The sequence below is a fragment of the Bufo gargarizans genome, chromosome 11 (assembly GCF_014858855.1).
Source record: "Bufo gargarizans isolate SCDJY-AF-19 chromosome 11, ASM1485885v1, whole genome shotgun sequence".
Classification (NCBI taxonomy): domain Eukaryota; kingdom Metazoa; phylum Chordata; class Amphibia; order Anura; family Bufonidae; genus Bufo; species Bufo gargarizans.
Genome location: NC_058090.1, coordinates 17,159,557 through 17,177,874, shown reverse-complemented (window position 1 = coordinate 17,177,874; position 18,318 = coordinate 17,159,557). Strand labels below are relative to the sequence as shown.

General features: G+C 46.4%; 1 protein-coding gene across 1 annotated transcript in view; it reads right to left on the bottom strand.

Annotated features, from left to right (window-relative positions):
• Positions 1-3,245: 3,245 nt before the first annotated feature.
• Positions 3,246-18,318, bottom strand: part of WDR20 (WD repeat domain 20) — a 29,871-nt gene continuing 14,798 nt past the window's right edge. The window contains exons 2-4 of the mRNA XM_044271436.1: positions 16,312-16,494; positions 12,676-13,953; positions 3,246-3,708 (exon numbers count right to left, since the gene is read on the bottom strand). Of these exons, the coding sequence (XP_044127371.1) occupies positions 3,655-3,708; positions 12,676-13,953; positions 16,312-16,494 (1,515 nt within the window). The 3' untranslated portion in view covers positions 3,246-3,654. The remainder of the gene's footprint in view (positions 3,709-12,675; positions 13,954-16,311; positions 16,495-18,318) is intronic.

The window sequence follows — 18,318 nt, the reverse complement described above, 5'->3', positions numbered from 1 at the left end:
GCAACGCAGGCCCCATAGAAGTGAATGGGGCCGCGTGAAAATCGCAGGCATCTGCAAGCAAGTATGGATGCAGTGCGATTTTTAATGCTTGGTTGCTAGGTGACAATCGGGCTGGGGACCGAGTGGATTAAGGAGAGTTAAAAAAAAATGTTAACCCCTCCAGCCCCATTGTACTATGCATTCTGTATTCAGAATGCTATTATTTCCCCTTATAACCATGTTATAAGGGAAAAATAATACAATCTACAGAACACCGATCCCAAGCCCGAACTTCTGTGAAGCAGTTCGGGTACCAAACATGCCGATTTTTCTCACGCGCGTGCAAATCACGCATTACAATGTTTTGCACTCGCGCTGAAAAATCACGCATTTTCCCGCAACACACAGGCATCTTATCCGGGCAAAAAACATGACGCCCGTGTGAAAGAGGGCTTAGGCCTCATGCACAAGATTGTATTCATTCATCTCTATGGGGCTACAAAAAAAAAAATATAAAAAAAATGCAGACAGCACATGGATGTCATCCGCGTGCTGTCTGCAAATTATCGAACATGTTGCTATTCTTGTCCTTTTTTGCAGACAAGAATAGACATTTCCACAAAAGAAGTTGCGGCGTGCACACGACCAGTATCTGTATTTTGTGGATGAGGCCTTATCAGGTTCAACACTGTAAGGGCTCATACACACAACAGGGCCACACCGCTCCTACAGGCTCAGTCACGTGCCACTGACCAGAATATGACCATGTGAATGAGGCCCAAGTTTAAAAGGACAATCCTCCTGCCAAGAAATGAGGAAAAGGTACAGTCGTGTACCGCGCCGTATAAAACAGTCATGATATCACCATGTGCATGAGCCCAAACTGACGATTACATCAGGACTGATCGACCATCTAATCTGCACAGGGAGATAACGTAGTAGAAAAGAGGGATTGGGTTGTTAGATTTCAACATGCCAAATCCTTTTGTTCTCGAGAGCTAATCTACCGCCAGAGGCGTCGGGTAGCAGCTTTCTCCTTTCCCCCCTTTGAAACTTGTGTACGTATTAGGGGTTGGGAGACGCAAAGGAATCAAACCCGGGGCGATCTAATATGTATTGCTGGCTGGGGCTACATGGCATCCCAGGCCACGTCACACGACCAGAAAATGTTGCGTCGCAGAGCACGCATTGCCACAACCAAGAACTGTACAGCAGCGCTCTCATCACTTGGAGAAATGCTGCAGTTTCCTGCAGAGCGGACAGCGCTGCTCTACATGGCAAACCGGTGGAAGGGACAACGCTATATTACTGCTGCAGCCCTTTCCATACACAGGATTAGTAGGGGTTCCAGAGGTCAGACCCCCCCCCCCATAAAGTGATTATTAGGAATTAGCGAAGATGAAACATCCAAAGTCGATTTGCATAAAACTTCATTCTAATACTGTATGGAGTAGGAGCGCTGTATAGTATTACAATGTATTGGCTCCGATGAGCCAAAGTTATTACTTCGAAGTCTCATGTGACCGTGTAATAACTTCATAAAAAAAATTTTACTGTAAAAAAAAAAAAAATTCCCCGAACTCTGGTTCGGTTCCTTAGTGATGATACATCTGAAAGGTGTTGGCCACCTTTTTGCACTCCCGCCCACACCTGTCCTGGCGAGACCTGCTAAAGGGAAGAACACTTACCTGCTCCCAACTCCCTGTCCTCGGCGGCCTCACTTGGGACCTCTGCTGTCAACATCCGCTTTGACATTGCTGCAGCCAATCGCTGGTGGCAGCGGTGACCTGCCCTCTGTTGCGCTACATGACCAATTGACCCGATGCAAGGGGAGCAGCTCAACAGTGATTGGCTGCGGCAGTGTCAAAGCAGATGTTGACAGCGAGAAGCAAAGGAGCTGTTAAGGCTACTTTAACACTTGCGGCAGAGAGATCCGGCAAGCAGTTCCATCGCCGGAACAGGCAAAATGTATGCGAACTGATGGTATTAGTAAGACTGATCAGGATCCTGATCAGTCGAAAAAAATGCATTGAAATGCCGGATCCGTCTTAACAGATCAGTCATTGATTTTTTTCACCTTTTTTTTTTTTCAGTCTGCGCATGTGCAGACCGGAAGGACGGATCCGGCGTTCAGGCAAGTCTTCAGTGTTTTTTTTCGCCGGAGATAAAACCGTAGCATGCTGCGGTTTTCTCTTTTGCCTGATCAGTCAAAACAACTGAACTGAAGACATCCTGATGCAAACTGAACGGATTACTCTCCATTCAGAATGCAGGGGGATAAAACTGATCAGTTATTTTCCGGTATAGAGCCCCTGTGACGGAACTCTATGCCGGAAAAGAAAAACGCAAGTGTAAAAGTACCTCAAGTATGCTTACCCTTTGCAGGTTTGGCTAGGAAACCAAAAAAAAAGTGGCGAATCCCTTTAAGGATATGCCATCACTTTTTGAATTGCCAATTTTCCTTTCAGTTGACAATTTTTAATTTGTATATTTAATTTCTTGGGTTGTAAATATGAAACTCTTACAGACAGAGACCCCAATTTATTTTATTTATTTTTTTACCCCCTCATCTGATAGAAATACGACAACGTAAGGACGCTCTTCTAGAGACTGAGTTGCGTCTTACCGCAAACACGTTTTTTAGAGCTCGGAGCACAGCAAGATATCAGGTGACCAATAAAACAGAAGGCATATGCAAAAACGTAATATTAATATGTCTCTTTTAATTAGAAATCACTATTTTCATATAATGAAAATGACTAGTGTAATGATCAAAACCCCCACGGCCCAGCACTCCATTACATTATTTTTACATATAATACAGAGGCATTAGAAACCACAATATTAAAATAAAGGTTTAATAGATACAAAGGAGATTCAGCTTCACAACAGTTTTCCTTTTTCTCCTGGATATTTTTTTTTTCCTTTTTTTTTTTAAATTACACACAAAGTAAAATTTTTCTCAACTTGCATTTAATTAATTTTTTTAAGTGCAAACATTTTGTTTTAATAAAGAAAAAAAAATATATATATATATATATATATATGATAAACTAAAAATTGCAGCTTCCATCTTCCTAGGGGGAATTTAAAAAAAATTACATTTCAAGTCACTGGAGAGAATGACTGCTTTCATATCAAGTGCATTCCAGACGCTCATCTAAACCATTGTAGGTTTAAAAAAATAAAATAAATCAGTGCAATACACAATGGTGGATTAAATCTTAATAACCATCTAATAAAAAAATAAAATTAAAATGACTGGGGATTTTCAATAGGCAGACTTTATTTTACATTATATTTATGAAGATTAAATTACATTGAAAAATAGAAAGCAAAGAGGAATGAATGGACTAGTATGGAGATCCACTGTAACGGCTAAGGAAGTCGTGTTTATTGGAGGTTTTTTTATTTATATATATATATATACACACATATTTCTTGGGTGAGTGGTCGTGAGGACTAAAGACCAAGCGGAGAGAAATTCTCTGCCAAGTATATCCTGTCGTTTGTGTGATTTTTATATATATTTTTTCCTGTATATTAACAGGGATCCGTATAGACATTCTGCCCGTGTTCTACTCTGACGCTCTGTGGCTGTAGAGCGGCTCCTGGTTCCTCTGTCTGTACGTCTGCTCCTGTAGTGTGTGTCTCGCTATAGCGGTAGTGTCATGGCTATACTACTGTTCCACTTGGAGAATTCGCTTGATTTTGGGATGATAATAAACCCTGTGGACAAAGCATTTTTTAAATTAATCATGAACCCAAAAAATTTTTTTTTTTTAACCCAAATCATTCAGCCTTGCAAGATATAATAATAATAAAAAACAAAACAAAACATAAGACCAATTACACACCACAAAGTGCAGTATATTAATGGGGATCAGCGTTTATAGAGACACTCGTTCCCAATAATTGCCCTGTGGAAAAAAGTGACGGCGATCACCTGAGAAACGCTTGGATCCTGCCGTTCTGACACCAAAAATCATTGCTTATGTGCAGGAGATTGTGACGTTTAGGGCTCATGCACACAAACGTATTTTCTTTCTTTGTCCATTCCATATTTTTTTTTTGGCGGAACCATTCATTTCAATGGGTCCACAAAAAAAAAAAAAAAAAAAAAAAAAGAGAAGTCACTCCGTGTGCATTCCGTTTCCGTATGTCTGTGTTTACGTTCCGCAAAAAAAAAATATTAAAAAAAATAGAACATGACCCATTATTGGCCGCATTACGGACAAGGATAGGACTGTTCTATTAGAGGCCGGCTGTTCTGTTCCGCAAAATACAGAATGCACACAGATGTCATCCGTATTTTTGAGGACCGCAAAATACATACGGTCGTGTGCATGAGCCCTTAAACAGCAATCTGCTGCCCAGGAACAGTGATTTCCTATGGGGACAAGCGATCGCTTGTCCCCATACAGCAGAGGTAAACGCAGCCCTCATCTCTGCTGATGATCAGGCAATTATTGGAAACATCTGTCTGGTTCCCAATAATTGCTATCCATTTCTCAGTCCATGTGGGGCCATCTAAGACATTAGTGGCAAATATCCTAGCGACATGCCACTAATGTCAGATAGGAACGGGAGCGGGACCCACACTTATTTCCAGGACAAGGCCCCCTCCTCAAAAGGGAAGGAGAGCACACTGCATTTATTGCTATGGGAGGTCCGAAAATAGGAAAAATAAAAAAAACGCTGGCTCGGCAGTTTCTGGCAGTCCCGTAACTCCATTCATAAGTGAATGCAGAGGTGGTCGCAGATGTACGGTGTGCTCTCCTCCACTTTTGGGGGTCCCAGTTCTGGAGATTGGAGCGCGAAAATATAGCTAGGATATGCCACCAACGTGTGTGAGGTATAGCCTATGGCAGTGATGGCCAACCTTGGCACTGCAGCTGTGGTGAAACTACGACTCCCAGCATGCTCCATTGATTTCTACAGAGTTCTGAGAGCAGCCAAGCAAGGGGGGCATCTTGGGAGTTGTAGTTTTACCACAGCTGGAGTGCCAAGGTTGGCCATCACTGGCCTATGGGATCCAGATCTACGTGCTGCAGTTTAGCTCATGCAGCCGAAGCACGGCCAAAATCATATGGATTTCATTAACGAGGACAAGTTACCTCTGACGTAGCTGTTGGATTCCATATGAAAGGACCAATTTGCAGCGTCTATTCTTATAATTATATTGCGCCATCCCTCTATTTAGTTTAGGACTAAAAGTCCAGCTGGGTGTTACTGCACAGCCTCACACTATCCAAGAATGGGCACAGGCACAGGCACACTCCCAACTTGTAACTCCCATATGGGGGGGGGGGAGATTTAGTCAAACTTCTAGTAAGAATAATAGAGGAATTACAAAACAGTTCTAAGACTCGATGCTGCAGAATATTTAGTTCCTAGAACAGACCCGTTAGGGGAGGGGGCAGCTCCATAGAGTTTACATTGGCAAGTGTGTTGTGGCTTTATGTGCAGATTTGGTGCCGATTACACCCGAGACAAATCCAGAACGTGTGAATTTACCCTTGTGGTGCAGCCGATTGCCAGGCTGCACCTGTACTTGCAGATCAAAGCCACAACTACAGGTGACCACAGTGCAGCACCCAGACCCACCTATTGTCTTATATAATTTTTTTTATTCCTAAAAATTTTAACTTTATATACACACACACACACACACACACACACAAAAATAAATGCAGCTACAGAACTAATATAAGCGCCTTACTAGAAACTTTCTACAGTTCAGTCATCGCATTTACACTACAAGCATATTCACACCTGGCAGACAACCACTCCTACATTAGCAGCACTTCTCCCCCTCTTATTCCCACTGAGCAGACATTTCGTTAAGTCCCGATCCTACTGCAAAAAGGTCATATGCTTTTTATCCATCTAGATCATCTACATGGGACGGGCATGCCTTTGGCATCTGGGGTCGGTCTGTCTGTTGCGCCATATTTATCACAGAGGCTGGGTGATAGGTCTGGTCGCACTTTGGCATCCAAGCTGTGAAAGAAAGCGGTCTGTTGTCCACATCAACCAATCACGGCACAGCCGTAATATTTACCACGGCGGTTTAAAGGGATTGTCCAGGATCAGAAAAGCGTTGTAGCTCAGTCTTCATCCACTTCCATGGAGCCGAGCTGCAATATCGGAAACAACCTGCGGTCAGGTGTGGCGCTGTTTCTGGAAGAGGGCAACCAAGTTTATCTAATCCTGGACAACCCCTTTTAATGGTTTGTATTGAGATGGAAACTATGGGACTGCCGCAGACAGCCGAGTGCAGGACACGGCCATTTCCAGCAGTCTCAAAGAAAAATGAACATAGTGGAGACGTGTGCGCCCGACCATGCCTCGCAGGCATGGTCCGGACAGGCCTCGTGCACAGGTCTGCAAAACACGGATACTGTCCATGCTCCATGTTTTTTGCAGACCTGTGGTCTGCATTTTGGGGACAACTACAGGACACATTCTGTCTCTTTGCGGAATGGACATTTGAATCTGAAAGCACGCGGATCATCCATATGTCAACTCCACAGAAAGATAAAATATGTCCACAAAATGCAGACCACGGAGCCATTGAAGTCAATGGGTCAGCAAAAAAATGTGGATGCAGCACGGACCACAAAACATATGGTCGTGTACATAAGGCTGTCCGTGCTGCATGTGGGGGTGGCCCGAGGCGGCTGACTGGTTCCCATTAAGGGATCGCAATAAGGGTAGATACACACATTGTGGAAATATCCACCGCAAATCTCCATGTGTAATATAAATGGGGGTTGAAAATCCACAGCGTCAGGCTCCAGGTTTAAAGGGAACCTGTCACCATGAAGTTGCAGTGCAGTCTGCCAGCAGCATGGAGGAGCGGAGCAGAGAGATATATATATAATTTTTTTTGGGGGGAAAAAGATTCAATATAAGTTATATTTTATACATTTAAATTCCTGCTCATTCTGGAGGAGACTGTGCCATCAGTGATTGACAGCCTGCCCTCTGACTGTGTACACAGAGATAGCTGTATGGAGGAGGCGGTCCTATCTGATTGACAGCCTGCCCTCTAGGACTGTGTATACAGAGCTGGCTGTCAATCACTGGTAGGACCGCCTCCTGGACTTTAAAGCCCAAAATGAGCAGGAAATTAAGTTATTACGCTCGGTTCCTCCTGCATGCTCCTTGCAGCACAGGCACCATGTTCAATGTGACAAGTTCCCTTTAAAAGTCTTTGCCGCAGGATAATGTCTGATGTGCGGTGGCTAAAACGAATACAGCTCTGCACTTAAGGGCATCTGTCAGCAGATTTGTCCCTATGACACCGGCTGACCTGTTACATGTGCACTTGGCAGCTGAAGGCATCTGTGTTAGTCCCATCTTCATATGTGCCCGCACTGCTGAGAAAAATGATGTTTTAATATATGCAAATGAGCCTCTAGGTGTAATGGTAACTCCCCCGTTGCTCCTAGAGGCTCTGCTCTCTCTGCACTTTGACAGGACCAGGCAGTGAAAATGTGATCATACCTACCTGGTCCTGTCAAAGTGCAGAGGACGCGGCAGTTACAGAGAGCGCAGCCTCTAGGTGTAACAGCAACGCCCCCGTTGCTCCTAGAGGCTCATTTGCATATATTAAAACATTATTCTCAGCAATGCGGGCACATATGACCATGGGACCGACACAGATCCCTCCAGCTGCCAAGCGCACATGTAACAGGTCAGCCGGTGTCATAGGGACAAAACTGCTGACAGATGGGCTTTAAAAGGGAAAAGGGAAGCAGATGTATGGTGCTGCACCTGTCCCCACCTGGAACTGAGGGGAAAAATGTACAGCAGCAAATAAAACATCACAAGGGTGGAGCATGAACATTAGAGGATCCCTGTGTCATGCTCCGCCTCTCAGCCCTGCCCAAAGGATAACGCCATCATCCAGACCCTCGGCCTCATTACAAGATTTCATTCTCGTAGTATAAACCCACATATTGTGCATTTAGGTCTCGAAGCTGGCACTTACCTGGACCGGGCCTCCGACCTCTAATCTAGATTTCCGACGTTTTTGGTACTGCATACTCATCTCCCAGAAACATTTGAAATTTTTTGGTTGTTTCTTTCAGCAAATTCGCAAAACGTCACCGCAGAGCATCATTAACTTAGGATATGAACACCAAGCATATAGGTGTGGGGGTAGGGGTACCCTAAATGTAGGCGCAAAGGTAAAGATGCAAGACTGGTGCCACGGAGATCATATAGTCCAGAGCAGGGCTGGCTCCAGGGGTATGTGGCCCTTGTAAGGACTCCACTTGACAAGTTCTCCTAGCCCTGACCTACGCTCCCCACTGAGGTCTATGGTGACTGCCGTCAGGAGGACAAGGCCTTTCATGACGGCAGGTGTGCAAAGATTTAGGGCACGTTCACACGGCTTATATTCCACTCGGATTTTGGTGTATAGTCCTCACCAAAACCCACATGGAACCTGCAGTTAGTCCACCTCCCATTGTTTTCAATGGGAATCTATGGTTGTGGATTTCTCTGCATAGAAAGAGAAGAGACGTGACCTTTCTTGGCACGGAAACCACAGCGGGGGGGGGGGGTCCACAAACGGATTGGCACCATTCATTGTGGCCAAATCGTTAGGCAGATCCACAACATGCAAACCTCTGCTGCAGAAATCCAAGGGTCAGCCTCGAATTTCGAATACATGTCAGATTTTAGCCATATTTTGTTTTCCTCTCAGAAGAATCTCAATCTTTGGCCCGAGCATGCTCAGTTGGGGAAACACGTTCCCTGTGACGGCCGCATTTCCCAAAATCGAATGCTGTTGTTCTGACCTGAACTTGCAGCATCCCAAAGGACAGACGATGCTGCGAGTTCCTGCCATGACGACAGTCTGCCGAGTACAGTACAGCGGACCGCGGTCAGACAGGAACCTGCAGCATCCCAAGTTATTATGACGCTGTGAGTTCGGGTCGGAGGAGCAGTATTTGGTCTGGAAACGTGGCACGTTATTACCTGGACTGGGTGCACTCGTGTGAAAAGTGGCCTTAGTAGGGGAAACCAAAAAATTCAAATTAGATTTAGATATATATAAAAAAAAAAATTTTAGAGATCAAAATTTTCCATTGGTCGCTATGGCAGAATTTAGCACCATATGTAACCACACAAGCCAATCCTGGACTGTCCGCACCCACTACCTATGACACCGGCTGACCTGTTACATGTGCACTTGGCAGCTGAAGACATCCGTGTCGGTCCCATGTACATATGTGCCCGCATTGCTGGGAAAAAAAAGGATGTTTTAATATATGCAAATGAGACTCTAGGAGCAACGGGGGCATTGCCATTACACCTAGAGACTGCGCTCTCTCCACTTTGACAGAACCAGGCAGTGTAAAATTCATCTCACCTGGCCCTGTCAAAGTGCAGAGGGCGCAGCAGTTTCAGAGAGAGCAGAGCCTCTAGGAGTAATGTTAACGCCCCCGTTGCTCTTAGAGGCTCATTTGCATATAATAAATCTTCATTTTTCTCAGCAGTGCGGGCACATATTAAAGGGAGTCTTTCACCTAAAATGACCATTATACACCACAAACATGATGATATCCATTACATTCCCCATATTATAATCTTACCTTTCATATTGCTGTCCGTCGCCTATTCTCTCTTAAAAACGCTTTTAATCCATATGCCAATTAGGTTCTGAAGGTGCCCAGGGGCGGCTTTTATGCGGCCGGTGCCCAGGCTCCACGGCGCTGTTCAAATCAAACCCCTCCCCTTTCACCCCTCTGGCCCGCCCTCGGTTCTTCAGATACCATCCTCCAGTCAATGACAAATCCGGCGCCTGCGCCGGAGCACTCCATTACCCACTAGGGCAGAGGCAGCAGAGCGTTTAATCCGCATGCGCCGGCCCGTACATTCCGATCTAGCCGGCGGAAGTAAACTGCCAAAATATCGGGATGTACGGGCCGGCGCATGCGCATTAAACGCTCTGCTGCCTCTGCCCTAGTGGGTAATGGAGTGCGCAGGCGCCGGATCTGTCATTGACTGGAGGATGACATCTGAAGAACCGAGGGCGGGCCAGAGGGGTGAAAGGGGAGGGGTTTGATTTGAACAGCGCCGTGGAGCCTGGGCACCGGCCGCATATGGATTAAAAGCGTTTTTAAGAGCGAATAGGCGACGGACAGCAATATGAAAGGTAAGATTATAATATGGGGAATGTAATGGATATCATCATGTTTGTGGTGTAGAATGGTCATTTTAGGTGAAAGACTCTTTAACATGGGACGCCATAGATTCTTTCAGCTGCCAAGTGCACATGTAACAGGTCAGCCGGTGTCATAGGGACAGATCTTATATGGGTACTAATTGGGGCAAGTGGTCACTTCTGTATAACCGGTCAAGAGGCAATTAGCTCATTAGCAATTAGTCGTTTCCAGATTTATTTATTTTAAACAAATTTTGAATATTAATAAAATAACCCTTGTCGATTCTGTGTTGTGGCCCCTTAAAGGAGTTGGCCCACAAACAGCAATGGATAGGTGACAAAATGTATGATCGTAGGAGTCTAACTGCTGGAACGCCTGCGAGACTGGGGGGCCACCCCCCAGGGCCCTGCTCCATTCACTTCTATGGGGTTGACGGAGGCACACCACTGCTCCATTCACACAGGGGGACTGAGGGACTCCCAATTCTGGTGATCGATGAGGGTCCCAGCAGTTGGGCCCCCAGTGATCATACATTTATCACCTATTACTATGAATTGCTCACAGGCCTAACTCTTTAGGGGTCAAATGTAACCTTGTTTTACATTATCAGAAATGTTGGTTTCTGCCATTTAAAAAAAATACTACGGGGCAGAGGCGGAGGGGAACAAAACACCATTTTGGGCCCCAGAGGTTTTAAAACCAACCCTGAAGTGCCAGGACGGTTACCTCTACCTTCCATAGAGTTTAATATGAGACTGCTTGAAACATAGGGATAGAATTAGCAAAACTGGATTTAAAGGAAAACTGGTTTAGTTGCCCATAGCAACCAATCAGATTCTACCTTTTTTTGTGCTCCTTTGGAAAATGAAAGGTGAATAGGTTGCTAGGAGCAACTAAGACAGATTTCCAAAATCTACCCCATAATGTTCATTATCTTCGCGTCTCCCTGGTTTATCTTGGACTGATCCCGTTACATCACGTCCTATGCTACCGTCACACCCAAAAGCTGCGTGCAGAATTCTGACCCCCCCCCCAAGCTCTGTGAGACCCCTCGCAACCAAGCCGACAGCCTGCAAAGATTATACATACATCACTACGTTCACTGTAAACCCCGCAATACACCGAAAACTCATCCAAACATGCTCTATACAGACACTGAACCAGCAGGTGGCGGCAGCGAGCTCAGAACCCGAAAGTAGTCAGCAGAATTCAGGATGCAGCTTTGGAGGTGACCGGAGTACAAGACATCATGCGAGTCACAATCAGTATGGGATAAGAAAAGGGTTCGCAAAATGATCCAACATCGCACGTAAATTAAATCAGATCCGTCCTCGAGCCCCTACAAGTTCAGCACCAGCCCAGTGAGGCAAGTATCTGAGCTGCTGCGCCACATGAGACCCCTACCTAGCTATTTTTAAAATATATTTTTTTTTAAAAAATATGCAAAAAACAAACCTCACTATTAGGGCTCATTCAGACGGCCATAAAAAGGAGTCTGTATCCGTTCCGCAATTTAGCGGAATGGGTGCGGACCCATTCTTTTCATTTGGGCCGCAAAAGATGCGGACAGCACACCGTGTGTTGTCCGCATATGTGGTTCCGCAGAAAAGATGGAGCATGCCCTATTGTTGTCCGCAAATTGCAGAACGCACACGGCCAGTATCCGTGTTTTGCAGATCTGCAAAGCACTACGGCCGTGTGAATGGGCCCTAAAAATGCAGAAAATAAAAAAATATATATCTAGGCAAAAATCAAAATCACTTTTTTGGGGGTCGGTGACTGGCAGATCTATCGGTCAAGTGTTATAAGAAAGAGTTACACATTAAGAACTAAAGAAATCAAGGTAACTGTTTTATTTACAGAAATACAGATCTTATCGGATAAACTTGCGTCCACGTTTACTTCGCTTTTTTTTTTTTCTTCTTCACCAGTACATTGACAAGTGCCTCCACGTAAGCCGGGCCACGTCCCCCCGTGATCTGCATGCCTCTCTACCCCCACCTTGTCGAATTCTGGTTAGTGTTATGTTTCGTTTGTTTTTTAGGTTTTTGTATTTTTCTATTTTCTTTGGTTGGCACAATAGGCTTTGATGTTACATGTAATTCTAAACCCCCCCGCCCACTTCCAACACGGTTTTTGCTGTGGCAAAATTTCAAATGATTCGAAACGGTATGACATGCAGTAACCAAATTATGTCTCGGCAAGAAAGGAAAAAAAAAAAATTATAATAATTAACAGCTCTCTACACTGAATTGGAGAAAGAAATGTCGGCGTTATCCCGACAGGTTGAAGCGGACCCGTCACATGCCCGACGCGGAGGCTGCCTCTTTTTTTTTGTCGGCTCGGCCAAAATCGGTTTGCCGGGAAGCTAGCGAGATAGTCAGGGAAGGAGGTTCCGGCTTCTGCAGGAACCGATCGGCTCCTATCGGGTCTCCTCGCCGAGCAGGTGACGGGGTCTACGGCGACTCACTGACATTCTAATCTGGATGCAGCATTAAGGGTTAAAACTTACCACTTTACCAGGCCTTGCCCATGTGCAAATAAATCCTTCCTGACAAGCAGTGACTATACAGTCTTCAAGAAAAATAAGCACAGTTAGTCTTTCATGTGCTATCTTTTTACAGATAAGAGGCTCTAACAAGGGGACGTCTTCCATCCTGGGACAGAGCGCGGTCCCCAACGTTTTAGCCGGGTCCGTTTTGTTTTTTGTCACTAGGTTCAGTTTGTCGCTGCTCTTGCTTGATATATGTCCCATACTGTGGTTCCTCTTGTGGTCTTTGTCGTGGTGCCTGTCCTTGCGGTCGTGGATGGACAGGGTGGCGAACTTGCTGACGCCGGAAGCGTTGGCGCTGTCCACGCTGCTTTTGCTGCCGGTGTTGGAGACGGCAGAGTGGGGGAGGCTGTTGGACCTCGGAAGAGGGGGAGGTATGGCGTTGCCTGGCGTCGTGATGCTGTTGCCGTTCGTTCCTGGGTTGGCAGGGGCGCTCCCGGCGGGCGGGCTCGTGGCGTTCATGACGTTGGTGTGCGTCCTCGTTCTTGACAGAGGTTGGTGAGGGAAAAGGATGTCTTCCGTGAGGTCCCATAAGCACAGCTGCGTATCTTGGCCTACCGAACCAAACCTGTAAGTCACGCTGACTGGGCGACTGTCGGTAGAGTTCCTTTTTGACAGTCTCGATTGTGTACTGTTCGCCCTGTCTCTGCCAAAGTTGATCAGTTCTTGGAAATCTTCGTCGCTTCCGCTGAACTCCATGGGGTCTGTCTCTTCCACGCTAGTGGTGTTGGGGTCGAACGCCACCACGCTGACCCAAGATTTGTGCCCCTGACCTCTGGCTATTACGCGGCAGTCGACAAACGACCAAACCGTCACCAGGTCGTCCTCTCCACCCGTTACTATATACTTCCCGTCCGGGCTCCAACACACGCATAGGAGTCCTCCAAAGTAGCTTTTCATAGTACCATGCAACTCCACAGAATCGAAGTTAAACACGCGTAGGAAGCCATCTTGGCTCACACAGGCTAAGAACTTCCCGTCTGGGGAAAACGCAAATTCGTTAAGGGCTCCCTCTCCCACAGTCCATTTCAGCAGAGGGTTTCGGGTGGACTTGCTCTTGCAGGTATGAACGGCAAAGCTTTCCCCTTGCTTCAGGGGCTGGTAATGGGGCGCTGTGGTACCGCACGTGTGTTCCACATTATACAAGTACATGTTCCCACTGGAATGAGCTACAAGGAAGAGGCTTTCGGAGCCCGGAACCCATTTTACACAGGTGACTCTTGACTTATCTATTAGCCTCTGTGGAAGACAAGAGAAGAAAAAAAATATAATAATAAAAAATAATTTAGACGAGGAATAGGGGGCTGATCCTACGGAGATGGGCAAACCAAAACCTTTTCCACACACACACACACACTTCAGAATGGGGCTTCTGAAGCTGGGCGGCAAGGTTTCCCTTCACCGACAGCACCCAGAGATCTTGAAACCCCATTCTGATCATGCCGTAGCTCATTAGAAGATGCAGATGTGAGCTGCACATTCCCAGCACTGCGCAGCCTCCGAATGTAAGATCAGGGTGAAGTTGTCAGCAGCATCTAGAAATGGAGGGTGCAGTAGTCACAAATCCCAAATTTTGGATCCTCAAGCTAAAAAAAATTTAAAAAAATAAGTTTGCAAAAAAAAAGAGGAACTATTGATTCACACATTTTTCATGGAGGGGGGGGGGAACACGGGAATCAATAGGTCTCCCTCTTTTGCAAACTTGGACGGGGTCACGCATTTCTCCTTTCTGAATATAAGAAATAGAGGACTCTAGGATGTTGAGTTCTCTTCACTATACCTGGGTGGTACACTGGTCTGTAATATGTGAATCTGACCTAAGACTTACATATTATTTTTTTTTTTATTAAGGGCATCATGCAATCCCTTTAACTAGGCAGTAATTTCATATGTGGCACAGCCACTGAGCTATTCAATAAAAATGTATCTGTGCAGTGCCCCCTGCTGTTTGTCCTATTCCTTATTTCTTGTTGATCTCACTCTGGTGGTCGCACACGCTCAGTTTACATCTTCCAACTGTCACCAGCTGAGGCAGTTACAGCAAGGAGGACATGAGAAAGGACACACTCCTGAGCTGCCAGCTTGAAATTAATGTAGCAGAACACTTGAAGCAATCGATGGGGAGATCTCTGGATCCATGTGAGGTACAGGGCTGGTTCTAGCTTTGTTAAAAAAGAGACTATGCATATACGAAGTCTGATTTTCATTTTCTACATCAGTCATGGCATAACGGGGTGCCAATGTATAGCAAAAGTGAAGGGTACGTAGCGCTAAACCAACACTTTATAAGATGGGAATACCCCTTTAATTAAAGCAAGGGTTTGGTCAAAGGTGAAATGTAGGCCAGCGGCAACAGGGATGGGTAATCTACCTGAAAAGGCAGCAAGGACACTGCTCTGCCGTTCCGTGCATTGGGGGACCGCAATTTGTGGTTCCCAATGCACTGGCAACATCCGTGAGGTTGCCACGACGGATCCAGACCCATTTAACTTGAATGGGTCCGTGATCTGTCCGCACCGTAAAAAAATAGAACATATTTCGATAATTTTTAATTTTTTTTGCGGTGCGGAGGCACAGAGAGAAACCCCACTGAAGCACTCTGTAGTGAATGGGTTCGCATCTGTGATGCGGTGAGCACACGGCCGGTGCCCGCATATTGTGGTCACACTGTTTGCGGGCCACAATATGGGCGACGGCCGTGTGCATGAGGCCTTATCAATAGCACATCCTATCCCTAAGTATGGAACCATACAGATCTCATCTGCAGCTATACTGGCTACATGTACAGGACTCTGCCGTCATCCGCATTAGACTGGTAAATAGGTCATCTGTATCTGATTGGTGGGGTCCAACACCCGGGACCCCCACCAATCAGCAGTTTGAGAAGGCACTGGTGCTCGAGGTAGCTCGGTTTGCAGAAAGAAGGCTGCGGCACTACTGCAAACGCCGGTGTCTTCTCAAACAGCTGATTGGCGGGGGGTCCCGGGTGTCGGACTCCCACCGATCAGATACTGATGACCTATCCAGAAACCCCTTTAAAAAGGGGTTATCCAAGACAAAAAAATGTCCCGCTCCCTATGCCGCTCCTGGTCCCTGCACCGCCGCTTCTTCCCGTGCACAGATGAAAACATTCAGTGTCGGAGGGAGAGCAGCCAATGGCAGGCTGTGACTGAGACGAGCCTCATTAGCATCGCGGGTGACGCTAGGGAGGCTCGTCCCCGTCTGCAGCTGTGGCGGTGCGGGAACCAAGTAAGAAGATTCAGTGTGAGGGTCCCGGGCATACGGGGGACATTTTTTAGTCTAGGACAACCCCTTTAAGAATCTTCATTAAAACTTCGGGGTGCATCCTTTCAGAAGACCTCACGCCTCGCTCTTGTGGCTTTCGGGAGAGCTCTGTGGCCAGGGAAGACGTGCCGATTATGCAGTCGCAACGCCCATAGACTTATCAAGCTCAGAGCTCATACGGCCGTGTGCTTGAGGTCTATGAATTATTCCGCCCTATAATACATATAAGTTGATAACTGATGGGGTGACCCCGCCCCAATGAAATTGGCACTTGATTATATTCAGCGATTGCTCCCATCCTCCCCCACTCACCTCCTCATTAAATAGCTTGCTGGTCTCCTTCTTAATGGGGTCTATGAGTTGGACCTGGCCTGCAGAGAAGCCGACGAGCAGGGAAACGCTCTCTGCCGTGGCCGTGAGATGATTGAAGTCATGACACGTGGGCTGCGTCCCTTTGTAGATCCGCTTGTCTATTGGTTTGCTCAGATCGGCAGCCTGATGGGAAACAAAAGAAAAACAGGACACCATTTACTACGCACCAGTGACCTCGATCAGAGGTCACTGGTTATGGAGCGTTTCCAGCAGCGAGGAGGCGGCGGCGGCCTCCAGAGGTGCGGAAGTTACATTAGTTTGCAGTTTTAGAAGCTTGGAGAACGCAGCCAAGGTCAGAGCTGCAACACGTGAACATTGCTATGGAGATCAGCCAGGAGGAAGGGGGAAGTCTACACATACACCGCAGGTGAAGCACGCCTTAAAGGGCACACCGAGCAGGCGGACAGATTATTTATATTTTTTATTTTTTGCTTAACTGTTAAAGGAGGGGGGGGGGGGGGGGGTCTCTCACTTCAGCAAAAATACAAGTCACTTCCTAATGTATTGCGATTCTCCATATTGCCTCCTTTGCTGGCTGGATTCATTTGTTCATCACATTATACACTGATCGTTTCCATGGTTACAGACCACCCTGCCATCCATCAGTGATGGTCGTGCTTGCACACTATGGGGAAAGAGCACCAGCCTACGTGCGCTCCCATGGGTCCGGCCGCCAGAGGGGCCAGTGCCTTCTCCTATATTGTGCAAGCACGACCACCACTGCTGGACTGCAGGGTGGTCTGTAACCATGGAAACGAGTAGTGTAGAATGTGATGAACAAATTAATCCAGCCAGCAAAGGAGGCAATATGGACAAATCAATCACAATACATTAGTAAGTGTCTTGTATTAACTTTCTCTACATGATAAATGCAATTTGCTGAAGTGAGAGAACCCCTTAACTATTAGCTATGCATAATGGGGGGGACCTCACAGCCTCAAAGGGTATCATTCTGCACAGCGCCCCATTCCTTCTAGCAGTAGGAGACCCTCTACTTAAACGGCATCTGTCAGCAGTTTGGCACCTATGACACCGGCTGACCTGTTACATGTGCACTTGGCAGCTGAAGACATCTGTGTTGGTCCCATGTTAATAGGTGTTAGGTTCTCTAGGTGTAACGGCAACGCCCTCGTTGCTCCTAGACTAGAGGCTCATTTGCATATATTAAAACATTTTTCTCAGCAATGCGGGCACATATGAACACGGGACCGACACAGATGTCTTCAGCTGCCAAGTGCACATGTATAAAACTGCCGACAGATTTTCTGCTGACAGTTTTCCCGCCACTGGGAACCCAACTGACCATACATCAGAACCCATGCCCCTAGTGTGAATGGAGTGGCGATGTGCGCTGCCGCACCATGCGATCCCATGGGACTGGCGGAGATAACCGTGCTCTGCACTGCCATAGACAGTGAATAGAGTGTCAGCACACATGTCCAATCCATTCAAAACAGTGTGGGGGGGGGGGGGTTTCACAAAACCTCAAAATGGAAGAGGCGATCAAGAAAAAAATAAAATAAAAAATTTTACAAAAAAAAGCTGATAAAGAAAAATACGTTCTTAATTCCAAATTCATTTCATGTAAATGACTCCTCACAGTAATCTGCCGCTAATGCTCCCAGGTCCATAAACCTCCACGTTGTTAATGCTTCTGCAAATCTACAGAGCAGGAAAGAGATGGAAATCCGCCGGCTGCAGGATGCTAATCGGCTTTCCCATCACTGGGGGAGTCGTGGGGGGCCAACTGTCAGCATTTCTCTGTAAGAACTGCCAGCAGAATTACCAAGATGGAGGAGAGGGCCCCCGCCATGGGGACAGCAGCCTGGGTCACACATTTATAGTTCTGGAAGGGGGGAAGAGTACATGAGGCTACTAATGCTTACACATCTACATATGAGCCATATAGGTCAATTACACTTAAAGGACAACTCCAGATCTGCCCCA